Raw genomic sequence first — 17,814 nt, 5'->3', positions numbered from 1 at the left:
CAGTTGAATAGCTTATGCACTGGTACTTTGTTTTCACCGTGTAGTGAGTGGATAGAAAATGTGCTGATGCTTATTAGCCAATGCATATTAGCTAATGCTTATTAGCAATGTGTTTGAAATACATTTTAATTACATGGACACCTATTGGTGTACCTCTGAGGAATGGCAAAGTTACTGTTCCCATGTGTGGACTTTGGATGTTTATAACATGTACCTCTGTTTGTATACTGTGCAAAAATAATACTGTACATACCAAAATGAAATATGATGACCAATGTGTGATATTGTGTATTGTTTCTTTTCAGCACACAGCTATATTTCCATTAACCTTGTTGGAGACTTTTGCTACCCCTCACCACTATCCACCAAAGAAGAGCGGGCTAGGTCTCTTGGGATTCTTTTCCTTTGGTTATCTCTGTTGGTAAGAACAACATGGCTCCTAGCGGCTGCCATTTTAAATTGACTTTGAACACCACCAACAGTATTGTGTCATTTAGTAAATTCTCTCATGTTAGGATAGGTTTGCTTAAAGGCACTTGTATAGTGCACAGACCCAGATAGGTTCAGCACATCCATTCATCTTAGTAGTTACACAAGCTTATTTACAAAACAGAATATTGTATTGCTTTACTCAGAGCAAAATGGTTTTGATGGCAGTCAGTTATTAAAGTATGTAAGAAGATTTTAGTAAATGTAATGAGCTCTGTTGGCACACCAATTTTCTCGACAAGTGTGTTGAAATCAGGAAATATTACCCGATCCAAGGAACCTTGAGCCAGTTTTTGTGTTTCAAAAGTGTATATAGCATCATGCAAAATTTCTCATCTAAGCTCCCTTCTATTTTCCGTTCTAGTAAAGTCTCTAGAAGGTACACATTTTCTTTCAGCTTGCATACACTCATAACGTTTTATCTAAATATACTTTTATACACTACAACCTAATTAACAGACTTGTAAAAGCTCTTTGCTGTTCTCTTAGTTTTATTTCTATGTCTGGTAACATCTGTTTTCATTTCAAATCTCCAGTCAGAACTTCTGCAAACCACCTCCTCTCTCAGTAGTAAAGCAGGTAAAATGGCTAACCCTCACCATGTGCACTTACATAGCTCTACTTAACAAATCACAACATTCCTTTCATTTTTCTTTCCTGTTATACCACTTCTAAATGGTCAGTATTTCTTTAACCCATTCCATGCTTCCTGCAAAGAAGCTCAATTTGGTTGGACTTTTCTGTGAATCCACAAATGCTCCGTGACGCACAGTGTGGCCCCTGTGTAAGTTCACGGCCAGGTTTGCGAATTTACTGGGGGGGCTGCACTGAGCCCCTCAATGGCTTGCGGATTTCACAAGTGACCAAAAAAGGTTTTCGATTATTTCCAACCCCAGTACATATGCTTGTCCCTCATTTTTAACATATCCATATCCAGGGTGTCAGGGAAGCTCTCATCTGCCCCCTACAATTCCTGTGCAAGCAACATTTCAGCCTCGGGGACTGTTTTCCGAAATATAAAATGGGGGATGCAACTTTTCTGTGAACGTGCGTCCAGCCAATCAGAGTCCAGCTTTGACGTGTGGACCTGCAGATTTACAGCAGCTGAATCCGGGGAGGGTCTGCACCCGGAGATATAAAAAATTTGGATTTTGGTTAATATCACTAAAACACTCAACGCATTTACACCAAATCACAAATAGCATGCTTTCTTGACCAAGAGCTAGTTTTCTGCCAAATTGTTTGTAATTCCGTCTAGCAGTTTGGACTGTAGTCGTGTTCAAAATCCCTATGAGAATTGACATGGGGAAAACGGGTTTTGGGACCCCTCATTTTTCTCGCCCTCCACTGGATGGATCACCCCAAAACTTTCAAGACAGCAACTAAAGTGAGGGTTATATTAGTTTTGAAAATTTCATGAAGATTTGTCTAACGGCGCCAAAGAGATTGTCAAATCAAAAAACACTTTTCCTATGGAAACATGCTCCTATCTATAACTACTTGCTTGTGACCACCAGTAGGATATAGATATATTTATATATGTGTGTGTGTGCTTGTGTATGTGTGTGTGTATATATGTGTGTATATATATGTATATATATATTATATATATGTGTGTATATATATATATATATTACTACTGGCAGTCGCCAGTAGGTAGTTATAGTTAGGACCTATTTTCCAAAGGAAATCCGCAACATTCTATTTGGAATAACGTTGGCGCCGATTGATGAATCTTCGCGAAATTTTCAACATTTTTGGCCAGCTCCGGTCCGCTCCTATCCTCAAAATTTCACGGTGATTCGTCAAGCGGGGGCCGAGAAAAAAGGGGGGTCCCAAAACGCATTTTCCCCATGCATTTTCCCATAGGACGTGTTGACGCAGCTACAGCCCGAACTGCTGAACGGAATTACACCAAATTTGGCAAAGAGGTAGTCCTCAGTTCAGACTCGTGCCTTTTGCTTAAATGCTGTAAATCCGTTCAGTAGTTCCGGAGAAAATTAGAGTTAAAAAATTCGATATAGCTGGGCGGAGCCTAACCACACATCTCATTGTGAGATCTGATTGGCTGTCAGTACTTCATCCAAGAGGTGTTGGCAGCCATCTTGGGACCAATATACATGATAGCACCTCATTAAAAAGCATTGCAGTTAATAGAAGGTTTTCAGACTTTAGTTACATTATAAATCATGTGTTGATGGTACTATACTCATTTTAGGAATTGTGGTGTGTTCTAAGGTGATTTTACCATGTGAAAAAGCCTTCTGCTGTGATATCATGAATCATGTTTGAGAGAAAACTATTTTCTCATGCTTTTCCCACAGAGGTTTGGAAAGTGATCTATAAGCTAAACTGAGAGCATATTTTCTGTAAATTCACATTATCTTTCTCAGTCATGTGAGAATGAAGTCTGACATTCTCAGTAAAACATGTACATCCAACAAGGGCAGAAACTGTCAGTTGATTCCTTTGTGTTCTACTGCAGCTTCCCAGAGTGTTCTAAAGAACAACTAGAGCGCTAACAGTCCTACTTATGACAAACGTATTGCACACATGAAGCCATCTTGATGGAATAAAGTGGTAACTCTTAAAACATTTAATTTAAAAAGGAACAAAATGAGGGGGTTCACTTTGCCATAGAAAGTATGATTAGTGCTGCAGAAAGAAAAATTAGGGCACATTTTGAGTGACTTCTCAAATCCTTTTCTATTTCATTAAAAAATTCTGACATGCAGACTGAAACATGCACTTTCAATACCAGCAGCAGACTTCCCTGGTGAGCGGTAGCTTTACTACAGTGATCTAATAAGCAACTAGAGTGCTAACATTCTGAATTTATGGCAAATGTGTGACACATCTGAATGCCTTCTTGATGGAACCAAAGTAAAAAACTGAAAGTATTTCCTACTGAGGAGACTGTAGTAAATGAGGAAATTAGGAAACTTCATAACAAATAAGTCTCCCAAAATGGCCACCAGAGACAAAAGAGCCCAAATGTAGCCCAAATAACACCAAGATGTAGCCAAAGTATAGCCCAATGACAGAATGTCCCAGAGTGTTCTAACGAACAACTAGAGCGCTAACAGTCTTACTTATGACAAAAGTATGGCACACCTGAAGCCATCTTGATTGGAATAAAGTGGTAACACTTAAAACATTTAACTTACAAAGGAACAAAATGAGGGGGTTCATTTTGCCATAGAAATTATGATTAGTGCTGCAGAAAGAAAAATTAGGGCCCATTTTGACTTCTCAAATCCTCTTCTATTTCATAAAAAAAGTCTGACATGCAGACTAAAACATGCACTTTGAATACCAGCAGCAAACTTCCCTGGTGAGCAGTAGCTTTACTACAGTGATCTAATAAGCAACTAGAGTGCTAACATTCTGAATTTATGGCAAATGTGTGACACATCTGAATGCCTTCTTGATGGAACCAAAGTAAAAAACTGAAAGTTTTTCCTACTGAGAAGACTGCAGTAAATGAGGAAATTAGGAAACATCATAACAAATAAATCTCCCAAGATGGCCACCAGAGACAAAAGAGCCCAAATGTAGCCCAAATATCACCCAGATGTAGCCCAAGTATAGCCCAATGACAGAATGTCCCAGAGTGTTCTAACGAACAACTAGAGCGCTAACAGTCTTACTTATGACAAAAGTATGGCACACCTGAAGCCATCTTGATTGGAATAAAGTGGTAACACTTAAAACAATTAATTTACAAAGGAACAAAATGAGGGGGTTCATTTTGCCATTGAAATTATGATTAGTGCTGCAGAAAGAAAAATTAGGGCACATTTTGACTTCTCAAATCCTCTTCTATTTCATAAAAAAATTCTGACATGCAGACTGAAACATGCACTTTGAATACCAGCAGCAGACTTCACTGGTGAGCAGTAGCTTTACTACAGTGATCTAATGAGCAACTAGAGTGCTAACATTCAGAATTTATGGAAAATGTGTGACACATCTGAATGCCCTCTTGATGGAACCAAAATAAAAAACTGAAAGTATTTCCTACTGAGGAGACTGCAGTAAATGAGGAAATTAGGAAACTTCATAACAAATAAATCTCCCAAGATGGCCACCAGAGACAAAAGAGCCCAAATGTAGCCCAAATATCACCCAGATGTAGCCCACATGTAGCCCTAAGACAGAAGTGTGCAAAACACTTATTTTTTGTGTATTTGCAGTTTTATATAGTGCAGACTTGTCAGGTATTGGGGTGCTTAACATGAGCATTGGTTACATCACACAAGATCAAATTCATTTTGGTTGTAGGCATGGGGAGATTAAGTGATTTGACCAGAATCACAGAATGTTGAGCTGAAGCAGAAACTCCAACCTGGTTCCCCAGTTGCAAAGTCTGCAGCTCTGGAAGTAACACCACATCCTCTCCCCTAGATGCAACATTTAATCAAGTGATCAACTGGATAAAAAAAACATAAAGATTACAAATAATTTAAAAGTTCTTTGTCGCTATTTGAAAACTCAGAAAATATGTCCTCATTTTAGTTTTTTAGAGCACTAACAATAAGTTTGATCTAAATAAGGCCCTCTCATATATGTAATTTCTAAAGGAAATGCTCTGGGTATTACAGTTTTGATTACTCTCCCTCTAAGCCATGGTTTACTCCCTCGCTGAGGAGTCTTAAGCACACCTGCAAAGTGGCAGAGAGGTCTTGGCGTTCTGGTGGATACCATCACCTTGATAAAGTGCTTCTCAGATCTAAACAAAAACTCTATTATAGAGCGATTAGGGAGGCCAAGGGCCTGTACTATGCTGCCCGTATTGAACGGGCTAATAACAACGCCAAAGAGATCTTTTCTATAGTGCAGAGTTTCCTAGCTCCTAGTGCTCAGGTAGCTGTGGCCCCTGTCTCGGTTACCTGGTGTAACACTCTGGCATCTTTCTTCAAGGACAAAATTATTAGCATTCAGGAGACATTTCGGCCTTCAATGAAGTCGGCTAGTCCTGAGCAGGTCTCCTCCCTGCCTAGGGCTTTCCCAATCACCAGCTTCTCAGAGTTGTGTCCGATTGATTTGTCCAGCTCCCTCAGAATGCTTAAAGCCCTCAAGTCTGGCTCGCCGAATGATCCGTGCGCTGCCAGATTACTCTCGGATGTGGCAGATACCGTCAACACTGAGGTCAATTTCTTGGTCAACCAATCACTAAGGGAAGCACTTGTGCCTAGGGCATGGAAACATGCTTTAATTTTGCCACTTCTTAAAAAGCCATCCCTTGATCCTTTGCTCCCAGAAAATTATCGACCTATCTCGCTTTTGCCTAGTTTGGCCAAAGTTTGCGAGAAGACGGTCACGTTCCAACTGACTAATTTTGTCGAGGTGGCTGGTGTACTCCATCCGGCGCAGTCTGGATTCCGTGCCTCCTACAGTACCGAATCCGCTCTGTTGGAGGTTTCGGAGTCCATTCGAGAGTGTCTGAACGCCGGCGGGAAAGCAGTATTAATTCTGCTTGATCTCTCGGCAGCGTTCGACACGGTGCCTCACGCCATGCTCCTTGACCGCCTTTCTGACATCGGAGTATCTGGGAAAGCTCTGCTTTGGATCAGCTCTTTTTTGGAGGGTAGGATGCAGCAGGTTTGGCTTCCCCCGTGTGCCTCGGTCCCTTTGAGGGTTACCACAGGGGTACCGCAGGGGTCGTCAATTAGCCCTCTGCTTTTTAACATCTATATGATTCCGCTCGTCTTTCTGGCGGAGTCTCTGGGGGCTAAAGTGATGGCCTATGCGGATGATACCCAACTGCTGTTTACTTGGAATAAGGCAGACGACTCGGTGGTTAGACCTCATCAGTGTCTGTCCTCTGTCTTTCAGTGGCTGGCCAATGCACAGCTGAAATGCAACAAGACTAAGTCGGAAGTCCTGTTGTTCGGCTCTTTTTCCTCTGAGTTTAGAACAAGACTCTGGCCTTCGGGCTTTCCTTGTCCCCCGGCGATCAATGGAGCCGTTAAAAATCTTGGTGTTTGGTTCGACGAAAACCTGAACTTTGCCTCGCACATAAAAAAACTTGCGGGCACTTGCTTTGGGCTTCTCAGGAGTCTCAAGAAGTTTTTACCCTTGCTCCCAGTTAGGGACAGAGAGACGGTGGTGCGTGCTCTGCTTCTCTCCCGCCTAGATTACGCTAATGCCCTCCTGGTAGGATGCCCGGGCTACCTTGTAAGGAAACTGCAGGTGGTCCAAAAGTCGGCAGCCAGACTTCTGGGCGGTCTGTCCCCCTGGCAAAGTGCTCGGGCTCAACTTCGGGCACTTCATTGGCTTCCCGTGGAATCTCGCCTTAAATTCAAAATGCTGACCATTGTTCAACAGGCCCTTTATGGTCTGGGCCCCAAGTATCTGCAGGACAGATTCTCCTTTTATATTCCTAGGAGACAGTTGAGGTCATCCTCACTGCTGCTTATGGAGACCTCCAAATTTAAGCGTGTTCGATTGGGAGGCAATTTGTTTGCCCGCAGAGCCTGCCTTGCTTGGAACTCTCTTCCCTTGTCTCTGAGGGCTATCTGTGATCCGTTCTTGTTTCGAAAATCCCTGAAGACATTGCTGTTTTGATGGATATCTGTAGTTTGGCCGCCTTTCTGTTGTTAGCGCCGGGACACTTCCGAGTAGCTGTGCGCTCAATAAATTCAAATAACATAACATCAAGATGACGTCAGGCGTTCCACACTTTTGTAATAAATACAGAATGTTAGCAATCTAGTTGTTCATTGGGATACTGTTGAGAGGCAGAGGCCAGGGGCACGGACTCTGAAAATTGAAGGCAGGTAGGAGAGTGCAGAGGCAACAATTTGACCACACTGGACAGGCAGGAAGGGCAGTGGCAGCACAGCAGACTATGGAGGGCAGTGGAAAGGGGGGCAGGGGCAACAAACCAACAATACAGGACTGGCAAGAGAGGCTGTGGTAATATAACAGACCATTGTGGGCAGAAGAAAGAGGCATTGGTAGTACAACCTGCCAACATACCCGTTTCAGCCAGGAAACGTCCAATGTTTTTAAGCTCAAATGGGCTTTATTTGATCTGTCTTCTGCCTACAATCTCCTCTTTTTCAATGTAACTCAAAGGGGAAAATCAATACCCCAGTTTTTTTTCAAAATCTCCCTCTTACCAAGTTCAAAATGTTCGCAAGTATGGTACATTGGATCATGGTAGGCAGGAGGAATTGGGGTAGGGACATGGACTCGGATAACAGAGGACAGGAGGGACATGGAGAGGTGCACCAAACTGACCCTACAGGGCAGGCATCAGGGTTTGCAGCAGCAAAATACACCACACAGGGCATGCGGGACGGGAGTGCAGCACAACAATCCATAGAAAGCAATAGGGAGGGGACAGGACCATGCACATGGACAACAGAGAACAGAGGGGAAAGAGGCAATGGTAGCTAGCTGACCATAATGGACAGACAGGAGAGAAAGCTGCAGCATAACAGACTATAAAGGGCAGGAGGGACGGATCAGGGGCATTACAATGGAACAGACAAGCCAGGAGGGAGGGAATAGGGGTCTGCACATGGAAACAGAGGGCTGGGGGCAGGGTAGGAGCAGCAAGATGACCATGGAGGTCAGGCAGGATGGGCACTAGAAACAAGACACACCATGGAGAGCAACAATGAGACTATGATGGCATACACACAGACCATGGAGGGAAGGTGGGAGAGGGTCAGGGGCAGCTAGCTGACCACACAGGGAAGGTGGGAGGGGCCATGGCAGCACAGAAGACCATGCATGGCAAGCGGGAGGGTTAGTGGCAGCACAATGGCTATGATGGGCAAGAAGGCGGCTGCAGGGGCATGCACAAAGGACCATGGAGGATAGAAGGGAGGGTCAGGACCTGGGCACAGACAAGAGAGTTCGGGGGAAGGGGCCTCACAACAGACCGCGCGGGGCAGGCAGGAGGAGCAGTTGCAGCACAACAGACCAGGGAGGGCAGAAGGGTGTGGCAGTAAAATGGACCATGGAGGACAGGAGGAAGGGGATAGGGGCATGGCATGTGGACAGGCAGGGTGGAGGTGGCAGGGACAGGTTACAGTCATCTGACAATGCTAGGCAGGTGGGAGGGGAGTGGCAGCTCAACAGAACACTCAGATTAGATAGGAGTGGCAGGTCCATGGAACATGGTGGGCAAAAAGGATGGAGCAGGGGCATGCACAAAGACATCGGAGGGCAGGGGGAAGGAGAATAGGGGCAGCAAGCTAAGCACAGAGGCTAAGCAGGAGGTCTATGATGGGCCATAGAATTGGGCAATGGAGGGCAGGAGGAGTGGACTGGTACATCATGCTAAATGGAGGGCAGTGGCAGCACATCAGACCATGCATGGCAGGAGGGAGGAGGCTAGTCCATGGATTCAGACAACATAGGATAGGGAGGAGGTGGATGGGGCAGCAAGCTAACTGTTCAGAGAAGGTGGGTATTAGGAACTTTATTGTTTATAAAATGTGTGTCGGTGCGAACTACTTAAAATATGAACAAGTATGCAGCATAATCACTTTTATTCAGGACGAAAGAGGACGTTTGTGACTGTGACTCCGGGCTCACTTGGCACAAACACCCCCTGACCCCCCACCCCCCATCTCAAAATGTAATGTCCGTGAAAAGGGTAGGTGGACGCAGATATAGTATATGGTATAAACTATGCACCAAAAAGTGTGATATAAGATGAACCGGGGTGTGAAATATAATATGCAATATATTGTGCGCAATGACAGATTCATTGGAGAGCGCGAGATAGCACAGGCACTAGCGCGTGCTATGCGCCTTGTAGTGTAATATGCACAGGGCAGTGTTGTGTAACCTAACTAGTCTCTAAAGTTGTAATATAAAATATGTGCTGGGGAGTGTAACGTTGCATATGCACTGTGACAAAGATATGGATCCCAGATTGTAATGTGTATGGCATAGCGCTGTACGTTATAACATAGACATCGAGGAAGGCATGTTAGATGGGGCAATATAACCCGTGCGAAGGCAAGTGTGGCATGACATATTCACGGGGTGGTGTTACAGTGCACATGGGCTAGAGAGTGTCATAGCATACGAACTAGCTGGTAGAATACAACACAGAGGTGTGTGGCACTCGGCGGGCACTGGTGGGTGTAACACACCATTGGGCTCAGCCAGGAACACGCTGTGACTCTCAAGTGAGGTTCGTCTCCTTTCCAGGGAGTAAAATAAAAAGTATTACACATCCGGTGGATGTGTGTTTTATTAACCGTGAGGGGGTATTCTTGCACAGTTTGGTCTAATTTTTGTCGAATCCCCTTTGAATGGCTTGGTGTGCATGTGTATTAAATGTGCCTGTCAATAGCTACCCATGTTTGTATAAATAACGACAAGGGTGTCTACTTGGAGAGTACCCACCGGCGGGGGCGCCGGGATTAGGCACGGTAGCACGTCAGACACGCCAGAGCTTCACTAGCAGTGTAAATACATTCCACGTGGATTCATTGTATGCATAGTCGCCTTTTAATGAATATCACGCAAATCGTCATGGTGATAGGTACATACGGTTTGTCCAGCATGTCCTAGGTGATTCTATAAATATATATATTTTTTAAATAATTAAAAACAAAGGCCGGCCCCGGGGGATGGGGTCTCCGGAGCCATAAGTGGCCTGAAGAGGGGGGCCCCTCCTAAAGTATTTTTTTTAAAAAAGCCATGACCTGGGGGTTGGGGTCCCCGGGGCCGATTAAGGCCTTGGGAGGGCCAAATTAATTTTTTAATCAAAAAAAATTAGGGTGCAGGCCCTGGGGGATGGGGTTCCCAGGGCCAATAAATTAGAAAAAGAAGGGGGGCCACACAGCCCTTCTCCTTAAAAAAATAAAATAAATAAAAGACCGGAATCGCGCCGGAGGTCACGCCCCCTCCTTGCAGCACTCTGCAAACACGCCCCCTGGCCAGTTGTAAGTTGGGGAATTAATTCCCCTTCAATACTGAGGGTCCCTGAGGGCGAACTAGCCCAACAGGTATCTCCAGTATGCGCCAGGGAGCTGTGTTGCAGACAGGTGTTCAGAGGCCACGCCCCTTTTTACACCTCTATGCAACGCAGCTCTGTGGCGCTAACTGGAGGTACCTAGTGGGCTAGTTTGGCCGTAGGGACCCTTAGGATTCAAGGGGACTTAATCTCTCAATTTAGGACGTCCACAGTGCGCGTTTACACAGTGGTGAAGGGAGGGGACGGGGCCTGAGGTGACGTGTGCAAACACGCCCTGTGGCGCGTTTTAAGTTGGTGAAATAATTCCCTTTCAATCCTGAGGGACCCTGGGGGCAACTAGCCCACCAGGTGCTTCCAGTAAGCGCCACTGCTCTGCGTTGCAGAGAGGTGGTGCAGGCCGTGCCCCTTTTTACACCTCTCTGCAATGGCGCTTACTGGACGTACCTAGTGGGCTATTTTGCCCCTAGGGACCCTCAGGATTCAAGGGGACTTAATCTCCCAACTTAAAAAACAGCCACAGGGCGTGTTTACACAGTGGGGAAGGGAGGGGACGGGGCCTGAGGTGACGTGTGCAAACACGCCCTATGGCGCGTTTTAAGGTGGGGAAATAATTCCCCTTCAATCCTGAGGGCCCCTGGGGGCTAACTAGCCCACCAGGTGCTTCCAGTAAGCGCCACTGAGCTGCGTTGCAGAGAGGTGGTCCAGGCCGTGACACTTTTTACACCTCTCTGCAACGCAGCTCTGTGGCGCTTACTGGAGGTACCTATGTTATGTTATGTTATGTTATCATGGGTTTTGTTAAGCGCTCAGCTACTCAAGCAGAGTGTCCCGGCGCTGACAGACCCGAGACCATAAAGCTTCTGCGGGGAGGAAAACTTATAGGCTGAACAGCCATGTTTTGAGCTTCTTTCTGAAGGTCGTCAAGTTGTCGCACTTTCTTAGAGCCAGTGGGAGGGCATTCCAGGCCTGAGGCGCTAGGTATTTAAAAGATCGCCCTCCGATCCGCGCGCGCCTAATTGCCGGGACCGTGGTGAGGGACAATGACGCAGAACGCAAGGCTCTGGCAGGCCGATGAAAACCGATCCTCTTCCTCATATAGAGGGGACCGGTGCCATGAAGAGTCTTGAATGCCATGGTAAGTTCCTTGAATTCAATGCGCCTCCGAATAGGGAGCCAGTGCAGAGATTGCAGCAGTCCCGTGGCATGGGAACGGTGGCTAAGGCCAAAGATAGCCCGCGCGGCCGAGTTTTGCACAACCTGTAGGTGTGAAAGAAGGAACTTCGGAAGACCCAGATACAGGACATTGGCATAGTCCAGCCTAGAACCTATCAGCCTAGAACCTAGTTAGCCCCTGGGGGCTAACTAGCCCACCAGGTGCTTCCAGTAAGCGCCACTGAGCTGCGTTGCAGAGAGGTGGTCCAGGCCGTGACACTTTTTACACCTCTCTGCAACGCAGCTCTGTGGCGCTTACTGGAGGTACCTAGTGGGCTAGTTGGACCCTAGGGACCCTCAGGATTCAAATCAACTTAATCTCCCCACTAAAAACGGCCACAGGGCGTGTTTACACAGTGGTGAAGGGAGGGGACGGGGCCTGAGTTAACGTGTGCAAACAAGCCCTGTGGTGCGTTTCAAGTTGCGGAAATAATTCCCCTTCAATCCTGAGGGACCCTGGGGGCAAACTAGCCCCCAGGTGCTTCCAGTAATCGCCACTACGCTGTGTTGCAGAGAGGTGGTCCAGGCCGTGACACTTTTTACATCTCTCTGCAACGCAGCTCTGTGGCGCTTACTGGAGGTACCTAGTGGGCTAGTTGGACCCTAGGGACCCTCAGGATTCAAATCAACTTAATCTCCCCACTAAAAACGGCCACAGGGCGTGTTTACACAGTGGTGAAGGGAGGGGACGGGGCCTGAGTTAACGTGTGCAAACAAGCCCTGTGGTGCGTTTCAAGTTGCGGAAATAATTCCCCTTCAATCCTGAGGGACCCTGGGGGCAAACTAGCCCCCAGGTGCTTCCAGTAAGCGCCACTACGCTGTGTTGCAGAGAGGTGGTCCAGGCCGTGACACTTTTTACATCTCTCTGCAACGCAGCTCTGTGGCGCTTACTGGAGGTACCTAGTGGGCTAGTTGGAACCTAGGGACCCTCAGGATTCAAATCAACTTAATCTCCCAACTAAAAACGGCCACAGGGCGTGTTTACACAGTGGTGAAGGAAGGGGACGGGGCCTGAGTTAACGTGTGACAACAAGCCCTGTGGTGCGTTTCAAGTTGCGGAAATAATTCCCCGTCAATCCTGAGGGACCCTGTGGGCCAACTAGCCCACCAGGTGCTTCCAGTAAGCGCCAATGCGCTGTGTTGCAGAGAGGTGGTCACTGACCATGTCATGAGTGATGTAATATGTGACGTCATCAGCAGTGCATTGCGGGCGCGCGTGTTAGCTGAACTAACTATAATGGGGGAATTTCAATGGTTTTGTACGAGTGAAAAGTCCAGCTAACTATAACACCCCTGAAACCTATGGTTTTTTCAGTGAATTTCTAAGGTTTTTTAAATGCTAAGTCCTAACTATAACGTGCCTGAAACCTATGGTTTTTTCAGTGAATATTAAATATATGTGTATATATGTATATATATTATCTACTGGCGGTCGCCAGTAGATAGTTATAGTTAGAACCAAGTTTCCATAGGAAATCTGAAAATTCTATTTTGAATAACTTTGGCGCCGTTTGACGAATCCTCGCGAAATTTTCAAAACTAATGGGGCGCTCCGCTCAGCTCCTACCCTGAAAGTCTCGGGGTGATTCGTCAAGCGGGGGCTGAGAAAAAAGGGGGGTCCCAAAACGCGTTTTCCCCATGCATTTTCCCATAGGACCTTTAGTCGAAGGTACAGCCCGAACGGCTGAACAGAATTACTTGAAATTTGGCAAAGAGGTAGTCCTCAGGTCAGGGATGTGCCTTTTTGCATATATGGAGTCAATCTGTTCAGTAGTTCCTGAGAAAATTGCAGTTAAAAGTACATAAATATCTATAGGCACGCACCGTGCGCGCACGGTGCGCGCACCTTAACGTGCGCGAGCGTAATTCTGATTGGTGGTTACATGTCAGTCAACGTTCGAATCGGTCGAAATCAGGAAGTGTCGGCCGCCGTTTTGTGTCTGACAGTGAAAAAGAAAGGTGGAGAACGTGAAAAGGGGGCAGGTTAGAGAGTTCCTGACCCCCTAGTCTTTGTCAGGGGGTCCCTAAAGGACCCCGAAGGGTGAAATTTTTTTTAATTTTTTTTTTCAAAAAATCGCGGGGTGCGCGCACGGTGAAAAACCTTAAAAAAAAATATATATATATAAAAAATATAATAAAACATACATAACTTAGCATTTAAAAAACCTTACAAATTCACTTAAAAAACCATAGGTTTCACTCACGTTATAGTTAGGAATTAGCATTTAAAACACCTTGCAAATTCACTTAAAAAACCATAGGTTTCACACATGTTATAGTTAGCTGGACATTTCACTCATAGAAAACCATTGAAATTCCCCCGTTATAGTTAGTTCAGATAACTATAACTCACGCGACCGCCACTCTATCACAAGGATGATGTCATGAGTGATGCCACTGACCATGTCATGAGTGATGTAATATGTGACGTCATGAGCAGTGGATTGCGCGCGCGCGAGTTATAGTTATCTGAACTAACTATAACGGGGGAATTTCAATGGTTTTTTACGAGTGAAATGTCCAGCTAACTATAACATTAATTCCTAACTCTAACGTGTGTGAAACCTATGGTTTTTTAAGTGATATATATATATATATATATGTATTTGTGGCTCCCATTGGACCTCCTCAGTGGATACCGGTAAGGTGCATTCTGGAACTTGTGGTTACCAACATTTTGTTTAGAGCCCTCCAGTGGGTAATGCCAGTCTCTTGTTGTGTATTACAATGAACATTTGTGCTGCCAACATTTGTTCCATGCAGTCGCATTTTCAAGCTGCATGAACCTATACCTCAGTCAGTCCAAGGTGGCAGCCATTGCCCATTATGTTATGCATGTGGAACCCAGCTACTCCTCAAGGGCAGTGTGGAACTCTTACTGGTGGTGCGTCTTCCAAGGCTAGACCACACCGCTTAACATCCAAACAAACCCCTTCTTCACAAAAGGAAAAGGCGCACACCCAAATCTGGCAATCTAAGTAATTTATTTTAAAAACTGACAGCAATCCTGACGCGTGTCAGTCAATGTGACCTTTCTCAAAGATACAGTTCGGCATTTCATATGTGGGCAACCCTTCATTCAATTACCTGTTGTATACTCTTGGGCCCCATTGGACCTCCTCAGTGGATGCAGGTAAGGTGCATTCTGGAACTTGTGGTTACCAACATTTTGTTTAAAGCCCTCCAGTGGGTAATGCGAGTCTCTTGCCTTGTATTACAGTTAACCTTTGTGCTGCCAACATTTGTTCGATTGCAGTCATTGCCCCCTAGCATTATGCATGTGGAACCCAGATAGTCCTCAAGGACTCTAAGATGTATATATATAAAACAAATTCCTTCATTCAGAGAGATATGAGGCTTTAATCTTTAGGCTGTATTGGCAGTCCTGATGCGTTTCGGCCTCATGACCTTTCTAAGAGGAAGTCTGGCAATTTGTAAAATTGCACATTTTATAGTTGTGACCCTCTAGTGGAACTTCCACGTGGAAAACAAATGAGGAGCATGTTGGAACTTGTGGTCTCTCACATGCTTTATCTACCTACGCATGGGCATTTTATGCCATTCACTTGCCATTTGTTAAGCAGCTTAAAGGTGTAATTGGCAAGAAAAAAAAATTAACTTTAGCATTCCATTTATGATGGCTACACATCGTGAAGTTGCATAAGTTTGAAGTTTTGGCCCTCCAATGGACCTTCCCTATGAAATAAAGGAAATGCATTTAAACAATTGCGTTTGCCAATTAATTGCTGCTACCCATCAGTGGGCTTTTTCTGTTGCCAAATTATTTCCACCTTGTGCATTTTGTAGAAATATGCGTCACCAGCATCCGTTCCATTGCAGTCTTATTCTTAAAGCTGCTTGGACTTCATATCTTGGAAATCCATGGGGGCAGTCATCAACCCACGCCGTTTCTCACTTCGCCTCCTGAATTGGTCCTGTGGGCATTTAGGCGCTCTCTCTGGTGGTTTAACGCTGCTTAAACGTTAAACAAACTACTTCATTCAGAAAGAAATGAGTCGCACTCTGGGATGCAGTGGAGTGTAGCTTTAATCTTAATATCATGAAAAAAACAAATGTTATCGTTAGGAAAACTTAATTTCTTCTTTGTATACAAACCAAAATTATACTACACAAACATTAGAAATTCTAAAGTTATAGTTATACCTTTAATTTATCATTTATGGACTACTTTCATATTACTATACGTCGTACATATCCGTACACAGTTTTGTCACCTCACTCGCCACACTATTTTAACTCTAACTGGCCCCTTCTCCATGCACAAGTTATACCCTTGCATATCATGCATGTTACATAAGTTACAGTATGTGAAATAACAACACAGAGTAGAGTGGCATAAAGAGGAGTCAAGCGGGGGCTGAGAAAAAAGGGGGGGCCAAAAAAGTGTTTTCTCCATGTTAATTTCCATAGGATATTTTATTAAAGGCTACAGCCCGAACTGCTGAACGGAAGTACACCAAATTTGGCAAAAAGGTAAAGCTTGGTTCAGAAAGCGACCTTTTTTTTAAATGGTGTAAATCAGTTCAGTAGTTGTTGAGAAATTCAAAAAATAAAAGTCAAAAAATCAATTTCCCATAGGAAACTTTAGCCAAGGCTACAGCCCGAACTGCTGAACGGAATTACACCATATTTGGCAAAAAGTTAGTGCTTGATTCAGAAAGCGACTTTTTTTTTAAAATGGTGTAAATCCGTTCAGTAGTTGCAGAAAAATTTAAAAAATAAAAAAGTTTCAATATCTGCGGTGAGTTCGCGCATCCTCCCGTACACGTGCTTCACTGTGATTGGCTGCCACGACCACGAGCTTCACTGTGATTGGCTGCCAACACTCCAAACCAGGAAGTGTTGGCAGCCATCTTGTGACTCAGAAGAACCGAGTCACAAGAAAACAGTCGAAAAAAGATTAAAAGAGAAGAAAAGGAGTAGAAACACCCTGACTCCCTAATTCTACTCACGGGGGTCCCACAAGGACCCGCAGGCCCCAAAAATATTTTTTATTTAAAAATAAAAACATCAGAATGCGCGCTGGGTGTGCGAATCCGGACGAACATTTTAAAAAAAAATGAAGCTGGGGCTGCCCCACATCATTTAAATGAGCCCCCGGGTGGGCCAGGTTTCGGGGGCAATCCTATAATTATATTGCGGGGGCCTGCAGGGCCTTTGCAGCCCCATGGACTGCCACCTCCCCAGGGCTATGTAAATTAGGTGCGGGAGGGTACACGGCCTCCCGCAGTCCCGGGGACCGTCATATCCCCGGGGCTTCTTTTTGTAATTTTTGGGGGGCATCTGAGGCCCCCCCCCCAAGCCCCGGGGTTCGCCATCCCCCCGGGGCTTTAATTAAATATGCAGGGGGGTCTTCGCAGGCTCCCCCAAAGCCCGAGGAAACACCACCTCTCCGCGGTTTTGAAAATATAGGACGGGGGGCCGCGCGGCTCCCCTGCTGGAGCCCTTGATGGCCCTGGGGACCGCCACTCTTACAATGTCCCGAGGAGCTCACCCTCGGGACATTGTAGTTTGCCATGAAAGGGTGAAAGCATGTCTCGCACACTGTCATAGCAAACCCTGGTTGCTTCGTTGAAGCGAGAGGAGGCAAACCTGCTCTCGGTTCAATGAAGCAAAGCAGAATTGCTTTTGGGCAAGAGAAGATGCATGTTAGCAGGTCCCGTTGCCCAAAAGGCATGTCGGCTCCCGTAGGAGGCGGGGAGCCGGCGGGACCATGGGGGCATTGGGGCTCCCCCCACGGTCACCAACAGAGAGGTCAGGCCCCAGGGGATGGCCTGGGAGAGGGGCCACACAGTCCCCCTCCCCTTTGAAAAAAAAAATATATATGTAGATGTGGGCATGCCTCGGGGATGGGGTCCCCAGGGCGAATCTAAATTAATGAAAGTGAACGCTTTTTATTTTTCAAAAAAGTTTGGAGTCACGACCCTAGAGCCCTCTAGCGTGAATACGAAGGGTGCGCAGCTCTCAGCGAGGCCCCCTAGTGTGAATACGAAGGGTGCGCGGCTCTCAGCGTGACCCCCTAGTGGGAACGCGCTGGGTGCGCCGCTCTCAGTGCGGCACTCGAGTACTTCTCAGGTCTTTAAAACACCGAGGGGCATATTCTCAAGGACATATCGCCGAGTTAACGGCACTTTATTTCA

General features: G+C 45.7%; 1 protein-coding gene across 2 annotated transcripts in view; it reads left to right on the top strand.

Annotated features, from left to right (window-relative positions):
- Positions 1-17,814, top strand: part of ADTRP (androgen dependent TFPI regulating protein) — a 301,601-nt gene that overhangs the window by 153,065 nt on the left and 130,722 nt on the right. For both annotated transcript variants that reach the window (XM_085606588.1, XM_085606587.1), the window contains exon 4: positions 306-421. In XM_085606588.1, the coding sequence (XP_085462714.1) occupies positions 306-421 (116 nt within the window). The remainder of the gene's footprint in view (positions 1-305; positions 422-17,814) is intronic.

The sequence above is a fragment of the Triturus cristatus genome, chromosome 5_2 (assembly GCF_964204655.1).
Source record: "Triturus cristatus chromosome 5_2, aTriCri1.1, whole genome shotgun sequence".
Taxonomy (NCBI): domain Eukaryota; kingdom Metazoa; phylum Chordata; class Amphibia; order Caudata; family Salamandridae; genus Triturus; species Triturus cristatus.
This window is presented reverse-complemented; position numbering and strand designations above follow the sequence as displayed.